This window comes from Platichthys flesus, chromosome 21 (genome assembly GCF_949316205.1).
Source record: "Platichthys flesus chromosome 21, fPlaFle2.1, whole genome shotgun sequence".
NCBI classification, from domain to species: domain Eukaryota; kingdom Metazoa; phylum Chordata; class Actinopteri; order Pleuronectiformes; family Pleuronectidae; genus Platichthys; species Platichthys flesus.
The window spans coordinates 4031042-4058725 of NC_084965.1; the positions used below are offsets into that span (position 1 = coordinate 4031042).

The 27684-nt window shown below is 41.4% G+C and overlaps 4 protein-coding genes across 5 annotated transcripts; 2 read left to right on the plus strand and 2 right to left on the minus strand.

Annotated features, from left to right (window-relative positions):
• On the minus strand, positions 1-4492 carry LOC133932963 (ADP-ribosyl cyclase/cyclic ADP-ribose hydrolase 1-like). The gene is made up of 8 exons (XM_062379882.1): positions 4253-4492; positions 3415-3541; positions 3160-3295; positions 2198-2280; positions 1622-1695; positions 1252-1338; positions 1024-1107; positions 1-767 (listed from the first exon to the last, which is right to left on the minus strand). The coding sequence occupies exons 1-8, from the start codon at positions 4438-4440 to the stop codon at positions 710-712; spliced, it is 837 nt and encodes a 278-aa protein (XP_062235866.1). The 5' UTR covers positions 4441-4492; the 3' UTR covers positions 1-709.
• Positions 4493-5286: 794 nt separating this feature from the next.
• LOC133932964 (ADP-ribosyl cyclase/cyclic ADP-ribose hydrolase 1-like) lies at positions 5287-9339 on the minus strand. The gene is made up of 9 exons (XM_062379883.1): positions 9244-9339; positions 8991-9114; positions 8211-8343; positions 7836-8037; positions 7488-7570; positions 7305-7378; positions 7128-7220; positions 6412-6498; positions 5287-6126 (listed from the first exon to the last, which is right to left on the minus strand). Exons 1-9 carry the CDS (start codon positions 9278-9280, stop codon positions 6012-6014), a joined length of 948 nt encoding a protein of 315 aa, XP_062235867.1. The 5' UTR covers positions 9281-9339; the 3' UTR covers positions 5287-6011.
• Positions 9340-12674: 3335 nt separating this feature from the next.
• On the plus strand, positions 12675-23089 carry LOC133932735 (inositol monophosphatase 1-like). Of its 2 annotated transcripts, XM_062379549.1 has the most exons (10): positions 12675-12747; positions 13039-13142; positions 14165-14298; positions 15047-15151; positions 15420-15465; positions 15598-15706; positions 15887-15995; positions 16607-16758; positions 18609-18767; positions 22998-23089. In XM_062379549.1, exons 2-9 carry the CDS (start codon positions 13080-13082, stop codon positions 18725-18727), a joined length of 837 nt encoding a protein of 278 aa, XP_062235533.1. In that variant the 5' UTR covers positions 12675-12747; positions 13039-13079; the 3' UTR covers positions 18728-18767; positions 22998-23089. The 2 variants fall into 2 exon arrangements, with proteins under 2 accessions (XP_062235533.1, XP_062235532.1); XM_062379548.1 differs by lacking the exon at positions 22998-23089 and having other exon boundaries at positions 18609-19482.
• On the plus strand, positions 22998-26692 carry LOC133932734 (inositol monophosphatase 1-like). Its single transcript, XM_062379547.1, has 9 exons — positions 22998-23089; positions 24049-24135; positions 24277-24416; positions 24518-24622; positions 24972-25017; positions 25105-25213; positions 25299-25407; positions 26256-26407; positions 26493-26692. Exons 2-9 carry the CDS (start codon positions 24073-24075, stop codon positions 26618-26620), a joined length of 852 nt encoding a protein of 283 aa, XP_062235531.1. The 5' UTR covers positions 22998-23089; positions 24049-24072; the 3' UTR covers positions 26621-26692.
• The last annotated feature ends 992 nt before the right edge of the window (positions 26693-27684 follow it).

A 27684-nucleotide genomic window follows, 5' to 3' on the forward strand; every position in this document is an offset into this window, starting at 1 on the left:
TTCATGAAGAACAATATGATTTTTATTGATGAGAGAATGATTCCGTATCATGTGATCAGTCACGTCAGAAAATATCATGTATAGTTAAAAAAAGCATTCAGATAAAAAAAATGTTTTACTGGCACTTGGTTTCTATAACGTCTGCAATGACATCATATAGTTTATTACTGGTTACATTTTGCAACCAATAAGATTAGAGATACAATCTATACTTTTATTTACATTAACCAATCGTTCTTCATCGTATCGCCATGATGACATTATTGTGAAATAGCATCATTACAATAATGAAAACGTTAAGCGGGGTAAATACAGTGCGAGTGCAGGCTGTGCATCATCCCTCGGATGGGTTCTACTATAAAACAGTTACAGGAAATGACGAAAGCACCTGAGGTTGTCAGTCAAAGATAATGAGGACGGAGTAGCTTGTGGTTATCAATCACAAGCAAAGCGCTAAATATAAAAACATTAATTTACCATTAAGCAGTGGTACTTTCCCCTCGATGACAAGGCGTTTAAACTTGTTACAAAACTCCTCATCACACCCTGAATCTTTCCATTTCAAAATACAAAAAGTTTTAACACATAATTTCACATTATGTCAAACTGGCCTAAAATCTACAAAATACATTTTTAAGGCACATTTTGATTCATGAAAAACAAACTAGATTTACAGCAGGTTTAAGTTTTCTCTTGTCATTGGACATTTTCACCAGCAGGGGCCGCAAGGTTTCTCTGGATCAGAGCTGCACTCGTTGAACTTAGATCTAAAAACAAGAGGCAGAAGAAACAAAGTCAAGATACAGTGTGAGAAAAGAAAAGAAAAGATGTGATCACCTTGTCTCCTGCACACAAGCTCCACGTCCTCTGTTCTAAATCTGTTTAATTTATTAAATACAGTGAAGTATTTGACCTGCTGACTGATTCATTTTCTTGTTTTTCTTGTTTAGTAATGTTTTAACTGCTTTAATGTGAGGCACTTTGTGTTGTTTTGTGTTTATTATTATTATCACTATTACTTACTCAGTCATGTCTGTACAGTTGTATTTAATTCCCGCACCCAGCTCTTTCTGTAAATCCTTAAAAGAAGCATTCGTACAGTTTGACCTGAAGATAAATGAAACAGAAAACAGGGTCAGTTTTCAAAGTATCAGTTCAAGTACATCTGCGTGTTTGTGTTCTAATACATATCTAATATATCTAATATAATTATTTCATCAAGAATGAACAAAGAACTCGTCTTAGTCTTACACAGCGTTCTCCTGTGAGACCAGAACGATCTTCAGGCTTCTCACTCTAGGGGACTTGAACATCTTGAGTTCGATGCTGCCAAAGATACTGACAGTAAAAACAACAGAGCACAATAAGGGGGAGGAGAAACGTGTAAGAATTCAAAATATCATACAGAATGCCTGATTCTAATCCATTAATGAAGTACGTTTCAGATTCATTCAAACTTGATTTTTGGAAAAAGATAGTTTTAGCTTCAAGACTATTGAGATCTCGTTGCTGCCACTGTGCCAGACTTGAATAATATTGCTTCCATCATAGATGTCAAAATGCTTCATGAACATTACAGAGGAGGCGTGAACACGGGACGAGCAGACGAGCAGAGTTTTACCTCGTGGTGCTGAATGGCGTCTCGATGGATCCGTTTAGCACCGCGCTGACGTCACCACAGGCAACATCTGCGAACTACACAAACGACCAACACGTTAAAACCACCGTCCTGCAGTCGGATGCTGCTGCAAACCGATATCAATCTACATGCATAACTGTGAAAACACAACCTCCTTGGATTTGGCTGAAACACTGTTTAACCCTGAGACTGAAACCCCTCCATCATAGTGGTGAGTAGTTAATGAGTGAATTTTCATCAGTAGGACTACCCCCCCCCCCCCGAAAGTTTAAAAAGCTGTGTAAGGTCAGATTATTCTCACGTCATCTGTTCGGCCGCTGTGCGACTGCTAATGTGAGTCTGTCAGGGCTCCTGTGACTGTGTGGGTTTCTGCTGCTCGCTCAGGAGAGAGCTCCACAATGTGGCTCCATGGAGACAGACACAAAGCCCCATTGATGAGGGAACCGGGCCGAGCAAACTTTTTCTTTTCTCCTCTCCATCATAACCACACGGGAGAGATTCACCTCATGCTGCACACGTGTAGTTAAGACTGTGGGTGAACTCCTGTCGGTAACTTACAGCAGCCGAGGCTCTTCTCCAGAACGAGCCGACGGGGTTGTTCTCGCAGTCCCCCCAACCGGGGCAGCCGCTCGTGAACGTTTCTACAAAAACACAGACGTTCAAATCTTTATTTGTGTTGCTGGTAGAGCAGAGACGTTGCATTCTCACATTGAAACAGAGAAAAAGTTGTAAATGTTAAAACCTTTGTGCATGAAAGGAAATGAATGAAATGTGATTTGTACGTTTACTCTCAGATACTTGAGAGGCTTCGGGATTATTCTCTCTGTCTGGCTGAAAGTTTGCTTTATGGTTACTCTGAGCTCAACCCGCCCTTCCACAGATTGTGTCTGATGAAACCAATCGAATACAGCAACATTTCCCCTCACGTCCCGTTCACTTGCTGTTTATACTGTTGTACTGAAGGTGCCGCAATTCCACTAGAGGGCAGTCATGAGGTCATCTTCAATGAATTGGAGTGAATGGAGTTAAATGGCTAAAAGAGTTATTTACACCTGCTACATGACAAAAGGCCCAACTTCTATAACCGGCTCTGTAGGCGTGAATCTAACATAATGAGTGTGTGTCGTACTCTGCAATTATTACAAAAGAAGCTATATTAAAGCTTCCTATGAGATATATACTTAAAAAAAAAAAACACCCTGAGCAGAACATGCATTTTTCCGTTGCAGGGCCCCTTAAGCAATCGTAGACATCAAAAACTTGACGTGACTTGGCACGCTTTAAAATTATGTGAAAATTACTGTAGGTGTCAGACAGATGTCAGTGTTATCACCATGTTCTTATGTAGCACACATACACACACACACACACACACACAAAGGAGGTGCAATGTGTTTTGCCTAAATGGTGAAAAAACCAACATCTACTGCTCTTCAAATAGGAGAAATTTACAAAGATTTATACATTTTCTTTCTAAAAACCTAAAGTGAACAGTTGTGAGTTTTTCAGAAGGTTCTCACCGCTGCTGCCCTCCTCCCCGCACCATGTCAGACCGTCCAGGACAAATCCTAGCACCGTCTCCTCCAGGGTGAGGAAACAGTCACGCTTCTCAGTGAAATCCTGGACCAAGTCTTTTGTTTTGCTCCAGAACATCATCTAAACTCCCAACCCCCCCAGAAAAAGAAGAATATTAACATCCAACGGTGAAACAGATTATTTTTCATTATGAAAGAAGACGTCTGCTCAGACTGGGTGAGGTGAGGATGGATGTTTACTCTGTTGCATGCTGGTCTGAAGGGGGCTTCGGTGATGAGAGGGTCGTAGGCTTCCCAGGGAACGTTACACGGGTCCTTGCCTACGTAGGCTTGTTGGAACGCAGACCATAACTTTTCACAGTCGTACCTAAAAATGAAATGACAGCGCTTTGGCTCAGGGACGTGGGTCAAGAGTACGACCTCACCTTCTGTTTTAGTGCATCATATGTGTAACTAGGACTCTGCATGTCCAGGGAACACTTGCAGAAGCAATCAATTATTGATAGAAGTAACCCTCAGGATGTTAGAGACAAAGTTGAAGCCATGACTCAGAGAGCTGCAGTGTCAGAATGGCACAAATAGGAAATCTGAAACTGTGCAGAGATTTACATTGAGTTTCCTTTATTTATTTAGGTATTGATTGTCTTCCACTATTTGAAGTTAGAAAAGTTTGTGTCTGTTTATCTGCAATGAAGAGTTTATAGTCAAATATCATGAGATGAAATTAAAGTTTCTTTATCATTATTCCCATGTCTCGTTTGCATAAGTTTGTATGATTTACTTAAATACTCTTTATTTTGTCATATATCGCATGTTGGCTATCTCAGAGACACATTGTTTTCTAAAAAGGTAGGTCACCTGAGGAAATATGTGTTTGTCTGATGATAATTATAATAATTATAATAATAATTGTATTATTATTATCATTATTATTATTAGTAGTATTATAAGTAGGAACTAGATCATTACTTAATTTGTTTACCTTGGCTCCTCATTATGTGTTAAACCATATATTTGTCACACACTTGTTTTTCCACATGACATACAAGGAAAATGAAGTAGAAAATGAAACACTCACCCCTGGAACAGCTCACACCTGCTGATGAAAGTTCCTTTGAATCGCTCTGGTTTGTGAGGGACTGTCACCATCACCACAGCCACGGTGACGCACAGCAGCAGGACGCCGGCGACGACGCCGAGAATCACCCATGTTCTCCGGCTGCGTCTCTTCCCGCCTCCGGCATCCAGTGACTCCAGAGAATCCATCGTGGGTTCCAGAAGCTCCGCAGATCCACTGCAGGTTTGTTGACAAGTGAACTTCGCTCGTGCTCGCTCGTCTATTTATGGAGAGACCCCGTGCGCGTCCGTGCGCGGGCACGAGGCAACGTTGGCAAAGTTCCACGCATCTTGGGAGGGAGAGGAGGTGGAGGGTGTGTTGTGATCAGTGGTTTGACTCTAACTGTGGTTGAACTCAGGCAGTTTGCATCAGATTCAGATGGAAGTTGGCAGGTGGGTTGGTTATAGGCTTGTAACTCTCCATGTCAATGTTCATTCAAATAGGTCAAGGTCACAGCAGGGAGTCAAGATTCAGCCTAATTCAAACGGTAAAGTCAGTAGAACCTGTTGGACTTTATATCAGTACGGTGGCTGTGAGCTGCCAAACACAACAATGATGATTGTGATTTGTTTTATTATCTATTGTTTCGTTTTCTTTGCATCTGGTTTTCACATTAGTCTTTTGCTGTTGTGTTATAGTGATATTTGGTGAGATCTTTCCTATGTTCCGTTGTGTTTTTTTAATTGGCATTGTAGAATTTGCGGCTGCGTTTTATTATTTGTCATTGCATTGCTTTACTTGCTGTTGTTTTGGATATTTGCCGTTGTGTTTTGGATATTTGCACGTCAGGGCCACTGAACAGCCTTGAGGGGGGGAGACACACATTTCAATGCTGTGACTGAGCAGTTTCCTTCTGAGCTCAAAGGTTAGAACCCCATGTACACATGACACATGCTCTTTTACAGCAATGCTATTTATAACTATACACGTGCACACAAACACACACACACAAACACACACACACACACACACACACACGCTTGAGAGAAAGGGACTCCAAAACAAAAGACATGTCAACTTGTACTTTAACACTGGACAGTGATTTATGCTGTAGTTCAAATATTATTACTGCATTAATATGCTTATTTCCTTTGCAGTAGTTGGGATGTGTTTAGTTTGTGAAGGGATCAGTGTTACTGTTCCTACCTTAATCTCCAAAGACCATATCATTAACTTGATGATTATATTTTTTATGGTTGATTCGAATCTGCAAAGTAACCAGCAGGTATAAAAAATACAGTTTCAACTGTTTCTTTACAAATAAACTGAGGTGAATCAACACTGGTTTGTCGTTTGTTAAGTTAGTTAAAATCAATCTGTGTCATGAAACTGTTATAACATTTTGGGACTGTCACTTGGCTGCACAATTTATTCATGCAAGAAGTAACAGGTTTCATGCAATTAGAGTCTAATCAGCTGCTGAAAGATGCACATGGGCTGTATTCAAAGGTCAGACAGCAGTGAACGTGTTGAGAAATGCTTTTGAGCAGCAGGATGCAAAACTTAAAACTTGCTCGACCAGTTACTGTGTGAACAATGTGGAGCCATTAATTCCACATCACAAACAGTAGAAAGTAAACGCGTAACTGGTTTTACCTGCAGTGGGCCCAAACATGAGCGGCTGGAGCCAAATGAACCGACTCTCACCAACAGTTCTTTGATACTTTATACAACAACTCATCCAAACACCTGCACAGTCAACAAGACTACACACTAGATGTTAAACTTGTGTGTGATTCAGTTGGATGTGAGACTGTCTGTGTGACAGGCTGTTGGCGTATGTCTGGCAGACGGATTGTTTCGGGTCCCGGAGGCACTGAAGAATCATCAGGGTCCTGTGGACAAAAGTTAGAGTTTCTGTTATTCCACGATGCTATTATTTTGAAGTCACAAACAACATCTGCACCTGTCCACCAGATTTTAACAGACAGACATTAATCATGTTAACATGATGAAACAACCACGGCGTTGTCACGACATGTCAGGGATGTCGTGACAGTGAGTCCCTTCACCTGTTTATCATAACTGGGGATTCAGGTCAGAAATGTGTCGTCCTCGAGTTCTCCATGAAACACTGTGTGTGATCTTTTATTGTGGAGGAGCTGCTGGAGGTTACTCACTGATCGTTGTCTGAGCACGTCCAGCGGAAACCTCTGGACTGGAGGATGTGGATCAGGTCCACGATGGATCCTTGACTACATGATTCTCTGTAGAAGAGGACAGAAATAATTATATTATTCATACAACTTCCTGGTAAAGTTCTTATGAGCTGAAACTGATCACAATATTAATATTAGCTGTGTTTACAAAAGAGAATACATGTTTTGGCTGTGACAACTTGTCCTGTATACTTAGTAATACCTCAATTCATCTTTATTATTCCATATTGTCCTGTCTTATCTGTCTGGTAAACTATGGATAGATAATTGGGGGGGGGGGGGGTGTCAATCTTTATAGCAAGCCATATATTTTACAGTTATGATTGTTAATAAGTTAATAAATGGACTTCAGCCCTGATTCTCAATTGGTTCTCCATGAACCATTGGTGGTTCTTCATGATGAACATTACAGGTAATAGAACAAACTGGACCTGTAATGATGCTGTTATTAACGGTTAATAATTAATGTGTTATGTAATGACAGCAGGTATGACTTATAAACTATTCATGTTATATATCAGGAAATTATACAGTTCTGTAAGTTTGTATGAAATTAATAATAATAAAAAAATAATAATGATACTAATACTACTAATGATAATAATGTATTTCGGGTAGACAGATGAAAATGAAGGTAAGACATCAAGCCCAGTAAAAGCACATTTCTTTGTCCTCACATAAATGGTCCCTGTAGATCGGCCACCACCTTAATGTTGACATAGTTCACCCTTTGTGGATTCAGGTGGTCCAGTTCAACACTTCCCAACATGCTGGGAAATAAAAAAATATGTATTATTTTATTCTAAACCCGATCAACAGCAACATATTCGCTTCATTCCCTGCTTTTTTCAAACCTTTTCCCGTCGAAGGCGTTGATGATGGAGCCGTTCAGTAACACAGTGATGTTACCACAAGCCATTTCTGCAAACTAACAAATGAATGAGGAAAGTTGAACTTTTCTACTGTTAATTTTGGGGACAGTATGTCTAACGTACATGATGAACATGAATTTTTCCCAGGTTGGACGTTAAACTCACAGACTGAGAGGCTTGAAGCCACAGAGAATACACAGCATGGTTCCTGCACGCTGACCAGGCTGGACAAGAGCTGAAATCAAAACCTGTGAGTCACATTCACAACCATCAGCTCAAAGACACACAGATAAGAATGGATGAATAACAAGAACAGAAGCCAAAGCTCATAGTTCATTAATGAGCTTGTTACATATATGTTTACTTTTTGATAGTTTGTGTAAACCAGTTATTGAAATGTGTCCCTTTGGCTTACCAAGCAAAATGTACACATCATAATTGAGTTATGGCCGTGATTCCAAACTGTTTTTCTTTTCTAAACGTTTGTTTTCCGTGCTGAACAAACTGATTCACCTGCTTGTTCCTCTTGTCTGCACCAAATGAGGTCGTTGAACAAGAAGCCCACCAGCGTGTCCTCCAGCGTCCAGGAGTCACGGACAACAGCTTTGTAGCTCTGCATCAGAGTCCTGGTTTTACTCCAGAAGAGAAACTTGGCAGCAGTAGAAGAATCGAGGTATGAATTAAAAAAGGATGAAAGTTCTTTGGTGAAAGTGATTTACAAAAGGTGCATTCAGCCATGAGGGTACAAACCCAGAACAACAAGAATCAATAGAATACAATTTTCTTCAATAAAGCCAAACTACAAAGTGCTATAGAAGATGTTCAGACTTTCTCCTCCCCTGATGTCTATGGCGAGCTTGTGTTGCCTTTCCCTGGAAGTCAAATCGTACTCACCCTGTCACACGGCCTAGTTTGTGGGATGGAATAAAACATCTGCTGATAATTCTCCACCGTCACATTACAAGAAGACTGACGGAGCACCGCCTCCTCAAACCGTCTCCACATCTCCTCACAGTCAAACCTACACAAAAGATGATCTCTTGTCACTTTTTTGAATTTACCATTTTAAGGCACTTTGTGTGAATATTTGCTGGTTTGGATTTGAGACAGTTGATTGGATAAATCTATATATTTACAGATGTCACATGGGGCTCAGAGAGAAAAGGAATGGACTTTTCCTATTGAACATTTTCAGATGTTTTATTAATTAAATATTTAATCGATTCATCGGGAAATCAGTAATGAAAATGATTGTAAGCTGCAGCCTTCATGTGTTTGACGCCCAAGTCATTATTTTCCAGATTATCAAACTGTATCTAGATTTTCGATTTCAAAGTCTGAGCCACAAGTGACATTTTCAAAGCATTGAACTTAATCAAGTTTTATAAGCTTCAATCTTTTCCATCTCTGCACAGGTTTTTTATTTTCTTTCTTCTTTCTCTGAGTCAACATCAAAACATCCGTCCCTCATGTTGGCTTCAGCTCTGACCTGATAACAAGCGGCTTGTTTCTGCTATGATCATTTTGTTTTGGATGTTACGAGGAAAATCAAATCTGCACTGGGGATGAAGTCAAAGTTTGAAATTCTCATCTGAAGTCACCAGATTTACAAACTCATTCCTACACGGGACAGAAAACGTCAAGTTGTGAGCGTCAGCTGCACGTTACCTCAGACTGGGGTTGACGAGGGTGATGTAGCTATAACACCGTCCCACCACGATGTGTCTGATGTTGGCGGTCGTCCCGAGCTGTGCTCTCAGCTGATTGGAGCAGAGCAGAAGCATCGTCAACCCTTTTAAAAATGGACACAAAGACAGAGGACAGAAAACGTTACCTTCCACAGGGGCGAAGAGTTCATCAGAAGAAAGGAAGGAAGAAGGAAAGAAAGAGATGAATGTGGATGTGAGGAGGGGTTATTTACATATGGTCAGGTTCTGGACTGGTTTCCAGGTGGTCATGATGGTGAGAGTCTGGGCGGCCTCAGCGCTACTCAGGAAAACTGTCTGTGCACGCCTTAATCCTTCTCACTGTAAATGATTACAAAGATAACCACTCCATCAGAGTTTGGATTTGAATCCTGGCCAGCAGGTATTTTCCTGGGAGCTCCCAAGGTGTGTGTCTTCTTGTGAAATTGATTTTTTCTTTTATCGTGTTACAAAAACTTCCTCCCACGTTTTTTCCCTCTGGCAAATTCTCAAACACATTCCCCAACGGCCTGCAGCGGATGCCAACACGTGAGGGTGGCTGACCTTTAGAGCACAATAAACCTAACATTTGGAGGAGATACACAAAAGATAAATGTTTTTTCACTTCAAAATTGATAGTCAAAGCAATCATTAAATATTTGATTAAACGGGTAACCACACGCCAGCTTTTGTCAGCACTCACCATGTCTCTTTGCAGATGGTTAGATTCCAGCGAATGTGTTGAGAAACCGTTTCTGTCCCGACCTGAGGGTCATTGTCATGTCTCGACATTCAGCTACACACCAAACCAAAGACACACCCGTAATGGACAAGAGGAGATCTTTTTCAGCCTCCCCCCTCAACAAGCAGATCCACATGACTCTCATTAGGGTGCCATGTTGCCTCCGTCCACACACAGTGTTCAGGCTGTTCCCTGAGACACTGGTTCATGCGCAGGAGGAAGAAATTCAATGCACATCACTGTTTGTGTTGCTGCACACATTTAACACAACTCCAGTGACGTATTGAAGAAAGTAGATGTGCTTTTTTTTTATTCAGCAGGGATGAGAAGTATCTAAAAGTTAAACTGGCAACAAAAACATCTGTAGGTTCAAAGTTATTTTTCATCTTAGAGAAATATTTGCTTTCTTTTGTTTCTATCAACATGTCTTTAAAAGTGCTATGATTGTATTTCAGTGTTCAGTGTGTAGAATCGATGAAAGAATAGAATATAATAGAATACCATTGTCATTGTGCATTGTACAAAGAAAATTTGCTGTGCATCCCCAAAGCATTGTAATATATAACAAATAGACAGGTAATAAGATGATATATAAACATAGTTAAGCTGGTAAAAGACAGTATTGCATGTTAAAGTTGTCAGCTGTTATACCTCAGATGCCCACAAAAGATGCATTTATTAGATGATGATGCATTTATTAGTCCCAAACACATTCACAGACAAGCAAAGGCACACTCATGCAGGTAGGGAAATTTAATCTCTGCTTTTGACCCATCTGGTGCAGGACACACAGAGCAGTGAGCGACCATGTACGGTGCTCGGGGAGCAGATGTTGGTGGAGTAAGGTGCCTTGCTCAGGGGCACTAGACAGGGTAGGGAGACTCTTGGATTTTTGGACAGATCAATCCAGGTTCATCTTTTGTTGTCTCTCCGTGGAGTCGAACCAGAGACGAACCAGAGACCTTCTCTGCCCATAGTCCAAGTTTCTGCCACTAGACCACCGCCTAACTAACAAGAGGCTGCTATCATGTGTTTTGAGTGATGAGAATCAGCATCATGCAGTTAAACTGCAGTAACAACATTAACGTTGGTTATTTCCCACAGGTTAATGCAATGAACATTTCACATTTTTAAACACAATTTTTTGAACACAGGACCAGTGAATTATTAATGCTCCTGTGTGTCAAGTTGTCATTTAACCATTTACCACGAAGCTGTGGATGGTCCAGACTGAAATATCTCAACAAATATGATTTGCGTTACCAAGAAATTCAGTCATCCATGTTCCCCTGTGACATTCCACTGCCTTCTCTTGTAGCGCCACCATGAGGTTTAAGTTTGTGAATGAGGGTGAATCCTCTTGGCAGCTGTTGAAAGTTTTTGTATTTAATGCTAATTAGCAGATGTGAGCATGCTCAAAGTACGATTACACAAACATCACACGTGTTCCGCCCAAACTCAGTCCTGTTCCCACGTTGCTATGGAACTACTTTTGCGGTGGTGTGATAAAACAAATGAGGAAACGAAACATTTCATTACCAACCTCTTCTGTTTTCATAATATCTCCAATTTGCCGATGACGCTTGATGCATTAAACTGTCAAACCAGGTTACGTAAGCTGCTTCGTGAGAGACAGACAAACGTCCAAAAATGTCCAGACCCAATTTCTTCCCCTGGGAATTTACGTTTGAAAACAGCTGTGAAGTAGTTTTGAGTGATTCCCATGACGAAAAGGGTGAATAACATTTCTCATCTGTTTCCCACTAGACTAGACAAGTGACCTTTCTTCATTCTTACTGGGATTTAACTTCCCACTTTGGCAAATTCAATTTTATTTGAATTAACAACAAGAGTGTTTAAGAAAATCCAGAATCGACTAATCTATAACTAACACGGCTTTTCTACAAATACACAGAAAACTGCTCATCTGACTGTGAGTGATTCTCATAAGGCTGTCTTATCTCCAACCATAAAACACAAAAAACACTCTATTATTAATCACCGAACTTGCCAGGCATCTCATTAACTGCTCAAGGAAATTCATTTTGAGTTTCTGCCTCCTCTCTGTGAGATAAAGGCCTTCTGGGGTGAAATCTCTGATACAGTAAATGGATGAGATAGAACCTGGTGCTTTTAAAGCTATTTGAGTCTCCCGTCGAGCCGCGAGAGTTTATTGACAGAAAAAATCTCTGAGAGTAAGTAGAAAAAAACAACTGAAAGAAAAGAATGTGGAACAAAAGCAAGGAGGAGCAGAAGACTAAAGATGTAAACACATTTATTCCACATGCAGTGCTCCTAAATGCCCTATTGACAAACTAAATTATGCTTATACAAGCTGTCCTATAATAATAACTTCCTTATAATGTTCTGTGTGTGTGTGCAGAGCTAACTCTCTGCCATCAGGGGAAGTTTATGCATAATTAACATAAGTTAAGGGAAGCTTGACTTTAATAATTGAAGCTCTACTTCCTTGCAGCCACTTCCTGCCTAACCCTAACCCTAACGGTTTTCACACCGGAGAGCAGAATTTATTCTAGTTTTCCGAGATGTCATAGCACTTGAATCACCATGTTTTCATGTTAGGAGCAGTAAGACCCCTGACTATTTAATTTAATGTGATAGTGAATAGGGAGAAGTCATCAGTTCAAACTTAATGGGAGGACAATGTGTCATATGTCACATGTTTTTTTCAGGGGGCCTTGACTTTTTACACTGGATCCTGTCCAGACTATCAATCAATCAATCTATCTATCTATCTATCTATTACTATTATCATATTAAAAATAATAAGAATTTATCCAGTTACTTGTTTTCTTTCTTCTTTTTGTAAAAATTACTGATCATCATGAGAAAAATCAATGACAGCGTTCCAGCCAATAAGGGCCGGGACTTCAAATCACATGACAGTACTTGTCCAATGAGAGCGAGCGGTACCTTTAGGTGCACCCCCTTCCGCTGTCTAACATCAACATTGAGCAGTTAGCTTCTCAGGAGCTAGGTACGTTAGCATGTAGCTCAGCGGTTATTCTGTATTATAACTTGTTATAACCTTAAATAAGTGACATTAAAACGCATTTTGAATAAACCTTTACTTTCACGGTTGTAGCCGCGGGTTGTCTTTACGCTCCGGGTCCGTTCATATCCGCGTCTTCACTTGGAAAGCTAGTTAGCATAGGGGAGCTAACTTAGCTAACTTCCTGATTACTCTGTGCTATGCTCTCGTTTGTTTTGAAACTGTTACCGAGCCACGTGTTTACAGAGAGTCTCAACTGTTGTCTCGTGTCTTCAGGTTTCTGTGCTTCATCATCGCTGCTCCTCGTCCGCATCAACATGAGCGACCCGTGGCAGGAGTGCATGGACCACTGTGTGGAGGTCACCAAGCAGGCAGGGCAGGTAAGCTGGAGACGTGTGTTATTAAACTGGACTCGTTGAGCAACATCTACCAGGTGCATTCATTGATCCCAGTGTCTCTTCGGGTCCTGTCGATGTCTCCCCAGTTTGCTTCCATTCACGGTCTCCTTTACCAGAGAGAGAAATCTCAATGAAACCATTGTCTAGTCCCATTCATCCACACACAGCTTCCTGCACCATTACGTCCCCAACGTTAGTGTCTGCAAAGGAAGTTCATCTTGTTAATCATTTCCCAGTTAGGGGTGCATCTGTTGTCATGTTCACCACAGACTGGGATGCTGGGATTTGTTCTCATAGCTCTTTGACCACAGAGAAAGCATTTTATGTGGGTAGAGAAGGAGTTTACCAAGAGGAGCCGGGGTTTGAACCACTGACCTCCTGAGCCACAGTTGAGCCCTTGGATGATATGAGCCTTTAAATAAATCAAATCAAATCAAAGTTTATTGTCACATTAACAGACAAACTGGTATCTGCCTTTGTATGCCAATGTGAAAGTTTTTATTTGACAGAATCAACAATGCCATAATACGTGCATTTATGTTGATAAGTCTATATATTTGTTTTTTCTTTTCAATATATAGTTATTTGTGATGATGTTCATGGTTAAACTGTAAAGTATCAAGCCTCAATTGCATTTATTTGTCATAACTGCCCAGTGTATAGTTATTATAAGTTCTTAACTCCCTAATATCGGTGTCAGAATCAGACCCTTATTGGTCGGGCTCTACTCACAATAGCTTTAAAGATGTTTGTATAACCCTAACTAGCAGTCAAAATGATATTGTGGTGCATTCATGTACAGGATGAAGATGATTATTTAACAACTAATGCAACTTCTAGGACTTGTGTTTTTGAATACAGTCAACTTATTGATTGTATCCACTTGGGCTTTGGAGCTTTACATCTGTCTTTCTCCGCCTGAAGAACATGTAACGGCAGATGTAGGCAGTCAAGCAAAAGAATAATCCCCCTGCTGATTGTGTTCATGTCGTGTCTCCTGCCAGATGATCCATGAGGCACTGCAAAAGGACATAGCCGTCATGCAGAAGAGCTCACCAGTTGACCTGGTGACTGAAACGGACCAGAAAGTGGAGCAGCTTATTATATCCTCCATCAAGAAAAAGTACCCCACACACAGGTACGTGACTGACAGGGAGAAGTACTACATCCCGTTATTGAATGTAGGTCATTCACGGAAAAGCCCAGAATTCACCACAAACCAGCTGTTTCTTGTATTTATTAAATATTAAATTTATTTATTTCTCTTTTTTTGCAATCTGAATTACAGTTTTTTATCATGTGGATGTATCAACTTCATGCTTGGTCCTGTTACTAATTCATCCACACACACTGTAGATTAAACAAACAAGTAAACCAAAATAATAACATGCTAAATATAAAATGTAATAATTTGTATTCTTCACTTAATTGCTGATTTAAAATACGAAGCAATAAAAGATACACAAATGCTTCTAGGAGAAACGACTATTGTAAAGATTCTGGGTCTTTTATTTACTTGTTGATTTATTTTGTAGTCTTAACTTAAAGTCTTAAATACTAGATGTGCACTTAGTGTAATTGCAAGTTGTAAACTATCCCCAGGAAATTCAAATGCCCCAAAGTGACCTAAAAATACTGAATTCATGACCTCAGTGACGTCCTTGGTCGCTGCTGCGAGGCAACGGGTCGTTTTTAAAGTATTACCACTTATTACAGAAACAACATTTATAATTATTTATGTAGAGAAGGGAAGTGAAATCTGATTAGAAGTCGTCACAGGACAAACTTTAATGTCAGGCCATAGATACAATTGGTCAACACTATCATTAATTTGATTAATCTGTTGTGAAATTACTAACCCTTTTCTGTTGTTTTTGATTTTGAAGCTTTATAGGTGAGGAGTCTGTAGCGGCAGGAGCACAAAGTGTTCTGACCGACAATCCCACTTGGATCATCGACCCCATTGATGGTACCACCAACTTTGTTCACAGGTATCACTGCCTATGCTTAAATACCCTGAAAACGAACCACTGAGAAACTCAATACTGATTCTGCTCTGAAGTTTTTTTTATCTTTGTTGCTGCTTAACTATTTTAATCTTTTAATTAGGTTCTCTCTAGGATTGTCCTCTCTGTCTGGGATAATTAGACAATGCAGATGAAACTGAACCGCTGATAGAAAGTGATTCCTCTGAGCTTTAACCTAAAGGGAGTTCATTAAACTGATGTTTTATATTGTACATTTATTTCTTTTGTGCAGGTTCCCATTTGTGTCTGTATCAATAGGCTTCACTGTGAAGAAAGAGGTAGGAGTTCTTCGTTTGTGAATCACATGGAAATGAGACTGTAGCGCCGGCACAGTGGTGTCCTCTATTTAAACGGCTGTTCTATTCTTAGCCGTCCTCCCACGCAACATTAATCACCACTGTTTCCTTCAGATAGAGTTTGGTATTGTCTACAGCTGCATCGAGGACAAAATGTACACGGCAAGGAAAGGAAAAGGAGCGTTTTGCAACGGAGAACCAATCAAAGTGTCCGGACAAGAAGGTAAATATTGAATCATGCTGTGATGTTGCAGTTTGTAAGAAATCCACCAGGTGGAGGCAAAATCACAGGAAGAGTTTGTACTTCTGCAAACAGCTCAAATCTCAGAGGCTTTATTTCTGCATCACACACTGGGATTTTTTCTTTCCACAAGCTAATATTTTATTCTGTTTTCCCTCCAAGATATTAAACAGTCTCTGGTACTGACTGAAATGAACTTCAAGAGCGATCCAGAGAAATTTAAAACCATGCTGGCCAACGTCAGGACCATCCTCTCCATCCCTGTACACGGGTAAATATATCACCAACATCTCAGTACTTGTTTTCTTATAGTTGCAGTTGCTTAGTACAATAAAAGACTCCCCCTTTGTCTTGAATTATTTTAATGTGAAGCAGCAGCAGAATGAAACATTTACTTTATGTCTGTCAGCTATCAGTGTCTATCAATTTCTGCTCCTTTTGTGTTTTTACTCATTTAGCTCTCTGACATGACTGTAGGAGAGTGAGAGTAAACATAACAGGCTCCTCTCAATGAGACAAAAACACAAACGCTGGTTAACTTGCACGCATCATTTCCTGTGAATCCCGGGTTGAATCCAACACAGGAAATACCAGATGGCTCCAGTGTCCATGTTCAATTCCTGGCCAGTGAACCATTGTTGCATGTCGTGCCCCTCTGTCTGAGCCCATATTTCTTGTCTGCCTGCCATCACCAAATACAGGCGATTTGAAATGCTTTGTAAATACTAACCTTGACTGCTTTCACAAAAATAAGTTGAATTTCATGAAAGCCAGAAAGATTCTAACATTAAACATCCACAAGAACGCACTCAACTTCCACTAACCCACCTGGAAATCCACGTGCTGTCCACTGCAGAGCAAACATCCCATTTCCATCCACAGAATGCGTTCCCCGGGCAGCGCAGCTGTCAACATGTGTTTGGTGGCGTGTGGCTCGGCTGACGCTTACTACCACATGGGCATCCATTGCTGGGACATGGCCGGAGGGGCGGCCGTGGTCACCGAGGCTGGAGGAGTGATCATGGACATCTCAGGTGAGTCACTGAGAGAATGTGGCTAAACTCAAGGCCTCTGAGTCACTGGATGAAATGATGATGGCTGGCAGGGTGAAAAACTTGTAGAAAAAAAACACCTGCAGCTTTTATGAATTATTCATTGTTAACAATTCTCGTTATTGATTTTTATCCCTTTTTCTGCTCACAAATGCCTGAGAGGCAGAGTCAGGCAGGAGGTGAGGGCAGCTGCTGCTACTTTAAAGCAACCTTATGCAAGTTTTTACCTCATATATATTTATATATATATATATATATATATATATATATCTATATATATATATATATCTATATATATATATATATATATCAGCTTGAAAAGGAGTTTGATTGTTCACTGACTTGGAATATGGAGAATGTTTCCTCTTCTGTTCCTCCTCTCAGTCACTTTGGGGAGCAGGTACTCTCTCCTCTGAGTCCCACAAGTTAAAGAGTAAAGCTGAACCGGAGATCAGTTAAATAGACTCAGAAGTAATTGAAAACCAGCGTTTATCTCCAGTATTCAGCAGGAAACTTTTAATATGTGAAGAATTCTGAACAGAGTTTGGTGGATTCTTTGGAGAAGCAGTTCTTCCAGTTGAGGAATAAGGGGATCATGGGTAATATCCACCATGCAGTCAGAGCGCCACTTTTTCTGTAAATGAAAACCACTCGCTTGTAAATGGCGCCCTATCAGAAATAAACATCACGTTTGACTGCAGAGGGCGCTGTTGCTCAGTAAACGTGACAAAGGGTTGCTTTAGATCAGAAGCAGAAGGATTTGAGAAATGTGATGTTCATTTTGAGCAACACTGCCACTTATGTTACAGCTGTCCTGAGATTCAGAAAGCTAAGAAGTTGGTATTGTTCTCTGCTCATGAACGTTTGAGAGTCAAACAAAAACATTGTGATGTCAGAGGGTTGATGTGAAGTGAACGAGCTGTGAAGAAAAATTTATTGAGAAATTCAAAAATTTGAGACTGACCGTGACCTCATGAAATCTGCTTCTATACAGACAAACGTCCCAGATTGAATATTTTCTGCTTGCATGGAAACTTCATTCTGCACAGTAGACACTGAATTGTCGACATTATGATTAATATTGTTAAATTCGACCTGTGATGACTCGCAAATATAATTCTGAATTCACTTTGACTTTGCACAAAATAATATATTTGGCCTCACATTACAAAGACAGTTGATACCTTGTCAGAACATCCACATATTTGTATACAAAAAATGACCTTAGAGGGGATTCAAAAATCAGATTATTTTTTTTTTATCAGAGTTATTAATTCCTTTTGAATGTTATTTTGTGCTGCCATTACACACTTGTTAATTAAAATGCTATAAGTATTGGTTTTCTATCATACAATACTTTCATACTTTGGAAAACGATCATGAAACGGGCATTAAACTGGTTTTGAAAAGGTTGTAACAAGTCTTAAGTTTAACTTGGTGAACCCTGTGGGCTCTGATCGTCTTTGCCTGAGCAGAAAAGGATAATATTTATACAACGTCCGAAGTAAACAATGGAATACTATAAAACTGGGTTTTATTCCATCAGGAAGCAAGAACTCAGGGAAACAAGTTTCAGCTTGAAAGATTTTGCACAAATTTAATTATTTTAGCATATTTCATGCTCTCAAGGCCACAGGACTTTATTTATGTGTTTCATTTTTTTTGTAATTACAAATGTTGAATCTATCCTTGTTTTATTTCAACCAAATTTCTAAACCCAGAACTTGAAATGAAGCAAGTCTTGTGGTGGTTTATTCAGGTTATTACCAATACAACATGAATGCTGCACAAACTTGTCATCCTGACTGACTGTCCTTTTCTCTTTTCCCCAGGTGGACCGTTCGACCTGATGTCCCGGAGGCTGATCGTGGCGAGCAGCAGGGCGATAGCAGAGCGCCTCGTGAAGGAGATCACCGAGTTCCCAGTTGGCCGGGACGACACGGACCAGTAGTAAACTTCAACAATCTCATCAGCTGTGTTGTACTCCTCAGGTCAGGATTCTGTCTCGGCCATGAGAGTCAAAACGATGAACTTACCTCTGAAGACGAGTGTTTCATTCTTCTTTCGACTCGTTTGTAAAATCACAGACATTCACAGATTGACTATTCTATCGGGACTTATTGGGAGACTCACGTTTGTAATCACCTCGGACATTTTCATTATTTATTATTTGTACAATCAAATAACTAATTAAAACCAAACCAACCAAAAATAAACACTCTGTGATGTGAACTAACTAAAATGACACAGAGCATCTTGGGACTTTTTTATTTGGTCCCTGTCCCATCTGCTAACATGGAGGACGATGGGTTTATGACCCATATTACAATCCGCCACAAGGGGGCGATCAAAGTGATTTGGCTTCACTTTAGGGAGCTGTCATGTCATGTCTTGTCACAGCACTACAAGGAAATGTTTTTAATTCAGAACTTTTGACCAATGATATTGTTTCTATTCTTAGGTGATTGTATTTGTATGTGTTTATAGATTTTGTCATAGTGATTATACTCTTTAGTTTCATTGCCATCACGAGTTTGCACTATAAGAAACATTGTGTGTATATATTCTGTAGAACTGCTTCTCTATCGCGTCCAAACAGAAATGCACTGATGTTCTTCCTAATAATCTGTGCAGTATGTTCTAAGGTGTTTTTTAAAGGGGAATTTAAAGATAGCAGCAAATAAAAAAAAGGCCCTTTTGAATATATCCTGCTTGTTTCCTGCTTCTCTTTAACACGCCACTCGTGAATGGATGAGTTCTTATTGAAGCCCTGCAGAGACGGGTGTCAGCATGCATGCACATGTCAGCTGTAACAGTGGGTTGAGGATAATAACTGGCAAAGTAACTGAAGAGTATGAACAGTGGTGCAGACAAAAGGAATCTCTCACGTTCCCTCGGTGTCATAACTTCTTCTCTATTGGACGATGTTCCTATAAAACTCACTCCCCGTGTTCTCCAGCTTGATATAATCTACAGCTCTGTTTAGAGAATGGAATCCCTGCCTCCTTCATTCATCCCTGCTCCTAAACGTCTCATTGACGTCCTCATACCGGCGCCTGACAAGTGCTCCAGACACTAATAAATGTCCGTATTCGCTCTGACCTAGAAAAATGATAAACCGTGGAGTGAGATATGCCTCCTGCGACAAACAGGAAACCAAATAAACAGACAGCAGGCCTCTGACACTCCATATAACACCAGGAGGAAAACAGCCCCACACTGCTCCTGTGGTGATTTAGTGGTAGATAAAAGCATTCGCAGCCGTTATACCATGTTAAATCTCTGCTGCAGTTCCCCTGCCCTTTCAGTCAGAGCTGCAGACGCTGCCCCTCCACCGCGAGTACTGCTCTCCACGGACCGTTCTCTCTCTCTCTCTGACTCCACAGCTCGTGTTTGCTGATGGCTAACAAATGGTTTTAAAACACTTTACTTGAGCAAACCAGGCTCTTCTATGTTGCAGCCCGCTCCACAGAAATCAATGGTCCATGTTAGTCTGGGGTGGGGGGGGCGTTGGGATTGATTTCCGGAGTCGGCCGAGTGAAGACGAGTCCTCCTCTGTCAACACCACCTTTTTTAATATCGTCAGCTGCTCGGCGAATCTTTTCATCATCCACATGCGTCTGTTTCTTCATGTTCTCTTTCACTTGTTGACAGACTCGATGGTGCTACCGAGAACCAAACCCTCAGCGCATTGTGCTTTTGAAAGCCGGCAGGGGCTGTGTTTTCCTGCCACATCTCAGAATTGGCCCCCGGAGATTTGAGTGCAGCTCTGTAGATATTTCTGAACAGCTTTTGTTTGGCCTCCATTAAGATTTCTCCACTTTCTTTTTCAGCTCCAATTTCATTCTTGGTTTCATATCCCAATACGTCTTCATACGTTCTCGCTCTTTGGTCTCGATTTCCTGGCACATCCCTTTCATTATATTTCTAGCTGTGCTGTTGATTTGGTGTTTGGGATTATATCAACTTTTGTCCAAACTCTGGTCCCCAGAGGATGAAACCCTCTGATTTGCTCTCCTGCTCTTTGGTGAACGCTCTCATAGGACATGTGCTGCTCCGACATCTGGTTTAAACGTTCTTGGTCCTCACAGGATGGATCCTGATGTTGTTGGTGACTGATTTGTTATTTAGCGCCACCTGCAGGACCAAGTTTCCCTTGTTTGTTAAAAAATATGTCAACATGTGTTTTGAAGGATTGGTAGAAATATTTATACGTCCAGCGTTCTGCATTCAACACACATAAAATCTGGAACATTGTCCTATTATAAATGTTTTAATTGTTCTTTTGCTAGTAATTGCATTCAACAATGTGTTACGACTTACACACAGTGACTCACAATTTAAAGAAATACAGCACAGCAAAGTCAACATCTAATATAACACCCAAGTTTGAATCACCTATTCCTCATGATCAACTTGGATCATTAGAGCCACAGGAGCCTCATGGATCTACAGATGGAGACTTCAGTGGCTCAATCAGTCAATTTTTTAGGATTTGTCATGAAAGTTCGGACAGACCTTCGTGGTCTCAACAACTATTGCCGTGATATTCAGTGCAGACATTCATGTTCCTCTTTGGATGAACTGTGCTAACACTGGTTGTGTAGCCGTGGCCTCTTGTTGCTCCTGCTCGTCTTTGAGGTGGCACCAGTGACCTTCAGCAGCTCCAGCCTCTTTGCAGGCCTCAGTCACGGCTGCGACTCCAGAGAACCAAACATCCAAAACATCCATCATCCCCGGGATAAATTATTCATAGTGGACCTGCCGGGGAGACGGCAGCACTGATGTATTTGTTTTGCTCGTTCTATTACTTCTCTCTGTCTGTCTCCCCACATTTGAGAGTGCTGCTTATATTTAGTGCACAGCCGGGACAACAGGGCGACAACTGCTCTCCTGCTGCTCCCAGTCAAACAAAACTTTCAACAAATCTCCCCCCCTCCTCCATGCAACCTGCACTGATCCCTTCGATTCAACAGAGCTGCTTCTTTATTTCAGCCTCGCAGCGTTTGCATCCTTCAGCAAATCCAGGGAATTAGCTAATAGGATGACGCCGTCTTCTGCCATTGTTATTGCTGTCCGAACAAAGTGTTCCCACGTGAAGATGCCTGACCGTGACGGAGAGGATCTGATACGATTCTTAACACACTTTACTGCCGCACAGGAAACAGGCTCAGGGTGTTTCAACACACTTAAACACGAGTTATGCAAGGTGCGGCTGTGGAGGAACTTCGTGTCTGGACGAGCTCCGGACAAGAATCAATCCACATAGAACCTAATACACCATCTGGAGTTCTGTTGTAATGAGCATTGCTTCAGTTACTTGTACTTCTGTCAAGTTCGTTAAAAACAAAACTTCAATTGGTAGCACAAAAAATGAATCTGTTCAACTTAAAATAAGCAATTGTGTAAATATAACTTGAACACCGTCATCACCTTTTAAGCCATAAATAAATATAATCTTACATATTAGATGCATCGAAGTTACAAAACAATACCTGCTACAGGAAAGCAGTTAAGATAGATGTGCATTTTGGACGTTCAAATCTAGATCCACATGCTTTTAGATCTGATATATTCTTTCACTGCTGTTGTGAAGACTTGATCCAACTTTTAGGCGGCACGGTGAGAGAATGGGCATGATCCACACCGGCTCACCAGGGGACCCTGTTTTTTCCTCGAGCCTTTTTCCGACGGTGGAATACAATAACAGAACTTAAGGGGAAGGCTCAGTAGCGGTGAAACTGTCAGGAAATATAAAACTGGCAGGAGCTTTGTTCATCGTGCCAAATCTCATGTGAGAACTAAAGTCAGGAACTCAAATGTTCGCTTTGCTTTCTCCGAGACAAAGAAAAATGTTTTAGTTTCAACTCAGGGAATCTGATTTAGCTCAACGTAAAACTGACACAGAGAGGCAGCGTTTTAATGAAGGTCATTTCATCTGCTGCGTGGACGGCTGACACGTCTTTCCCAGTTTTGAATTTCCACTGGATGTTTTCAGGGAGACACACACAGCCGGGCGTGTCCTCTCCAGACAGCTCCACAACCAAGTCATCGGACAAGCATTAAGAAGATGCTCCGAAACTTTCCACTCACTTGTGCGACACTGCATCTTAAATTGCTGCATGTCATTGCAGGCCGGGCTGCGCAGGGCAGAATGTTTGGGGAGGGCGGTGCTAGTACTTTTCCCACCGTGGTTGAGCAGCTTTTTTTTTTTCTGTCAGGTTCCTCATCTTTAAATGGGGGCAACTTAAAAGTGAGGTTTCTCAAAAGCACTTGCATCAAGGAGCCTGACAACACGTCCCGACTTCAGAAGGTGAGTTTCTCTCTTCACTTTTGCATTGATGATGTGTATTTAAGGTGACCAGGTGTACATAATAGAGACTATATTATATAATCGATATTATATATTAAAAATCTTTCATTTATCTCTAAAAACTCATAAATATTATTTCACTGTACAACCCATGGGGCAGTGAAGCACAGACTTTGAGTTCAGCAGGTTCAGGGGCTGAGTCTTGTCCTGAAGTAATAACGCTGCTGCTGCAGATGAACTCATGCCGTCTATATGGAGAGAAACTGGTTTGTCCTGAGTGTTATTTAATATGATGAAAAAAATCTGTGAAGTGAGTTTTAAAGAAGTGGTTCGCTGGCTCAGTTTCATAAAACCAGTCTGAGACACCAGCAACCTGCAGATATGCTGAGCTATTCGTCCCATTATCATGTTTTCTGTCCCCGTCAGTTATCATCACTCTCTGGAATCTTTCCAAACTGTTTCCTCTCGCTCTCCAGTTACCAAACCTGTTGATTAACTCGTTTGAGTGGCCGTTAATTAGCACCTTCTGCTGTAAGTTCATTACAAGCATCAGTGATATATTGGCTCTCCTGCTGTGCCCTGGGTTTTACCTCTCAGGCTGTTGACCTGCAGCCTCCAGTAAGAAAGAAAAATGCTCACACCAGGTTTAAGTCTGAGGCCTGTTGACAAAGACTGAATGACTAAGTGCAGTTTAAACACATATTTGTTCTGCACCGTCACTGTGTCTGACTTTAGAAGATCACGATGTGGTTGTGACGTGGAGTGAAGCAGGAGCGGCGGCCGGAAGTGTCACATAACTCATTGTGTCGTAAGAGATGTGTTAATCTCAGGTTGGCTCAGATCAGGGGGCGTTAACACCGCCGATGACTGACATGCCACCAATTTGAGCTTCTTCCTCTTACATGCTGTATGAAAGACACACAACAGGTTTACACTTTTATACTTTTACTTTTTTGCAGCTCTCCTAAACTAAAAAAGGAACAATGGGGGAACCATGGAAGAGGGAATTTGAGTTTGCTGTAGAAGTGGCGAGAAAAGCCGGAGCGGTAAGTCTGAGCATCTGGAAGCATTTTGTCTCTGGTGTTTGCAGCATAAATATGGTTTATGTACATTTTACATTCAGATAATATTAACACTCCTATGAAGCAGGTTCGCACTTTGTTAACAATCCACTGTTTCTGTTTTAGGAAATCAGAAAAGCTGGAGACAGTGAAATCCGAATTATGACAAAAAGCTGCACCGTTGATCTTGTCACTAAAACTGATGAGAGGGTGGAGAAGATCATCATCGGGTCCCTGAAGGAGGAATTTGGAGAGGGAACACACTGGTGAGACACACACACACATTCATGATATGAGTCAACATGTTTTTTTATTGTTGAACATTCCTCTCATGCTCATTGGTCCTCTGGTCCGTCTGTGCCTCCAGCTTCATCGGGGAGGAGTCGGTGGCGAAGGGCGAACCGTGCATCCTGACTGACAAGCCCACGTGGATCATCGACCCAGTGGATGGAACCACTAACTTCGTACATGGGTAAGATGAGAGATGTAGAGTATCTGCTCATCATAAATTAGGTTTAACAACTTTTACCTCTCACTTTTTTGAGCTGTAGTTTTTTGGGTTGTTAACAATTTAATCCAAATATTAGTCTAACCTTTTATCGTTTCTTAAACCCAACCATATGAACCTTTCAAATTGGTGTCAGAAAAACCTTAATTCTACAATTGGGGTTGCATTTCACTTTTAAGAGTGAATATCAAGATCTTAATATACGTCTATATAAACGGATGCACGACTCCTGTGCTGCTTGTTTCACCTTACTTTACTTATTAATCCTCTTGTTTGCAGCTACTTGATAATAAACCCTGATGCTTCTTCACAGATTCCCGTTTGTGGCCGTGTCCATCGCCTTCGCTGTCAACAAGCAGGTATGTGACGTATAAGAACAGATCATTTCACACGTTTAAAGAAGGAAGTGAACTCGTAGCTACAACATGAGCTGATGTGTCTTCCAGTTGGAGTTCGGTGTGGTGTACAGCTGCTTGGAAGACAAGATGTACAAGGCTCAGAACGGGAAGGGAGCTTTCTGCAACGACGAGCCCATCCAGGTGTCTGACGTCAAAGGTAACGCTTGTGATGTCTTCATGTTGAGAGCTGATGTGTCCAAACCACGTTCACTGACGGGTTGACACGCGTCTGTCACACACAGATATCAAAAAGTCCATCATCATCTCTGAGCATGGATACGACAGGACGCCGGCGAGTGTGACCAAGATCTTCTCCACCATGCGGAAGATCCTCTGCATCCCCGTGCACGGGTGAGTGGGCACCGGCCATAGAGAAGTGTAGTTCCTGTGAAACTGCACAATTTTATATCTGACATGAACACAGTGCGCAATCATATCAGTGTCTTCTGCAGGAAAAGTATTATTAAGTAAAGATTTGTGGGTTAATTCAGTGGATTAAGTCTAAAGCTGGTTCAAGGGGAGGAACCCACGTGATGTAGATACGTGACTCTGAACGGTCTCTGGTGTGAATTAGTTCTAATCAAAGAGTTTATTCTCTTAAACAAAGCAGAGTGACAGTCAGTAGAGCAAGCGCCCCCCCGAAGGCCCCGCAGTCGCCTTCCATTCCATCAATCTGCACCAAACACACACTCAGAGATCACAGTCCCTCAAACGGGCTTATTCCCTGTGAAATAGATGAAAATATCACAATCAATTAATAATTACTGGTATATTCCGATGGTGACAAAAAACATTCCTGAATTAGAAACTAAGACCAGATCAAATTCCTCGACCAACGTCCCATCCCTCCACCAACGTTTGTGGAAATCCGTTCAGTAACAAACAGACGGGGTGAAAACATAACCTCCTTGTTGAAGGTAACTAGTTAAAATGGACGTTTCTGTCTCCATGTGTCTGATCTGTAAATGTGAATCAGTTCTGCTTTATTCCTCTGGAGTTTCTCTATCATGTTGGTGTCATGTCCATTTCATCCTTGGTTATACAACGATAGCTTTACAGCAGTTTTCTCCGCCCCCCCCCCGATGAACCTTAAACCTCGGCTCCCGTCCTTCGCTGCTCCGGCGGCTGCCGCTCGCTGTCAGTGTCTCTCACCGTAGCCGATTCAGATTCACTGATCTCTGGCTGATCTGTCCCGACAGGATACGCGGATCCGGCACAGCTGCCACCAACATGTGTCTGGTGGCGTCGGGGGCGGTCGAGGCCTTCTTCGAGATCGGGATCCACTGCTGGGACATCGCTGCCGGGGCCGTCATCGTGAAAGAGGCCGGAGGGGTCTTACTGGATGTGGACGGTGTGTATGCGTCCCACTGTGGTTCGAAGTAGATTCCTCTTTTTGAGTATCCCCTTAACGAAGGCTTTGTTTGATTATCTTAAAGGGGGGCCGTTCGATCTGATGTCTCGAAGGATGGTCTCAGCCAACAACGACGTGATCGCCACGAGGATCATCAAGGAAATCGAACCTTTCCCGGTGGTGAGGGACGACGCTCCGGTGCAGAAGAAATGAGAACGTTCCTTAAACCCCTGTGTGTGTGTGTGTGTGTGTGTGTCTCTAAATAAAGTTACTCTGCTGATCATCCCAATTTGCAGGCTGTGGATTTCTCACTCAAAGGAAAACGATTTCAGCTCGACTGAATCGACCTCCGTGTAAAACGTTATTAGACTTGTGTGATTCGTCTGTTATTGACGCGGAGGAGCAGCTGCAGTTTTTGCACGTCGCACTTTTATATCAGCGCAAAGTGCTCACGTGTCTTTTCTCTGTGGCGGTTTGAGGGATCATCACTTTACTTTTCCTATTTTCTTATAATTTAGCTTTTTCTTCTTATATTTAAATATAAATATTTAAACTCCGGCAGACTGCGACAGATTTGAACCTTCAGCTCGCTCAAGTCATGTCTGCTTTCTTATTTAGCAGCAATACCCAAAAACTAAGAAGGAAGAACTCGATAAACTTTGTATTCGGAGAAGAGCTTGGATCCAGGGCTTGATGAAAAAATTCAGCATATTCAGGGGACTGGTATTTTTTTGAGTGTGTGCAAATTGTTGCCGATCCAAACTAAAAAGTGGATGAAGGGAATTTGGAAGTGGTTTTGTAAAGAGACTGTTGGGCCTTGGAGGAGGGATGTGCTCTCTTTCTGTTCAAATTCTAAAAACCTTCAGCTCTTTCACAACTTCTCTCCTGTTAAGTTTCCTCTTTCATTCCTTTATTATTTCTACAATATTTGATTTCAACAATTTCAACAAAAACTTTCAGCTCGTTCAGAACATGTCTGTCTTTTCATTTCTCTTTTTTCAACTCCTCATTCTTTTCCAAATATTCAGCTTCTTCTGCATTCTATGGATTTGTTTTACAACACCTGTGTCTGGGCATCTTCTAGGGTAGTGACATCATGCGAGGACCTGGTGACATCATCCCACTCCCCTGACCGTGGCGGTGTGATGTCACCTCAGCGAACTGGGATTTCACTTTCCCAACAGATTGCAGCAGAACCAGTCTGATGCTCATTCTGCCTGGGTTTCCAATCAGTGGATTTATTTCTCCTCGTGTGACTCTAATGTGTAATCATCTGA

Bases quoted from the DNA above. Each gene is read 5' to 3' on its own strand.
- LOC133932734 (XM_062379547.1), top strand. From the start codon at position 24,073: ATGGGGGAACCATGGAAGAGGGAATTTGAGTTTGCTGTAGAAGTGGCG. The intron at 24,417-24,517 runs GTGAGACACACA...CTGTGCCTCCAG, and splicing joins TTTGGAGAGGGAACACACTG to CTTCATCGGGGAGGAGTCGG. The intron at 25,408-26,255 runs GTGAGTGGGCAC...CTGTCCCGACAG, and splicing joins CTCTGCATCCCCGTGCACGG to GATACGCGGATCCGGCACAG.
- LOC133932735 (XM_062379549.1), top strand. From the start codon at position 13,080: ATGAGCGACCCGTGGCAGGAGTGCATGGACCACTGTGTGGAGGTCACC. The intron at 15,152-15,419 runs GTATCACTGCCT...TCTTTTGTGCAG, and splicing joins ACCACCAACTTTGTTCACAG to GTTCCCATTTGTGTCTGTAT. The intron at 16,759-18,608 runs GTGAGTCACTGA...TCTTTTCCCCAG, and splicing joins AGTGATCATGGACATCTCAG to GTGGACCGTTCGACCTGATG.
- LOC133932963 (XM_062379882.1), bottom strand. From the start codon at position 4,440: ATGGATTCTCTGGAGTCACTGGATGCCGGAGGCGGGAAGAGACGCAGC. The intron at 2,281-3,159 runs GTGAGAACCTTC...GTGTTTTTGTAG, and splicing joins CGGGGAGGAGGGCAGCAGCG to AAACGTTCACGAGCGGCTGC. The intron at 1,696-2,197 runs GTAAGTTACCGA...TCGTTTGTGTAG, and splicing joins GGAGAAGAGCCTCGGCTGCT to TTCGCAGATGTTGCCTGTGG.
- LOC133932964 (XM_062379883.1), bottom strand. From the start codon at position 9,280: ATGACCACCTGGAAACCAGTCCAGAACCTGACCATAT. The intron at 8,344-8,990 runs GTAACGTGCAGC...TCTTTTGTGTAG, and splicing joins CTCGTCAACCCCAGTCTGAG to GTTTGACTGTGAGGAGATGT. The intron at 6,127-6,411 runs GTGAGTAACCTC...TTTTGTCCACAG, and splicing joins ACGTGCTCAGACAACGATCA to GACCCTGATGATTCTTCAGT.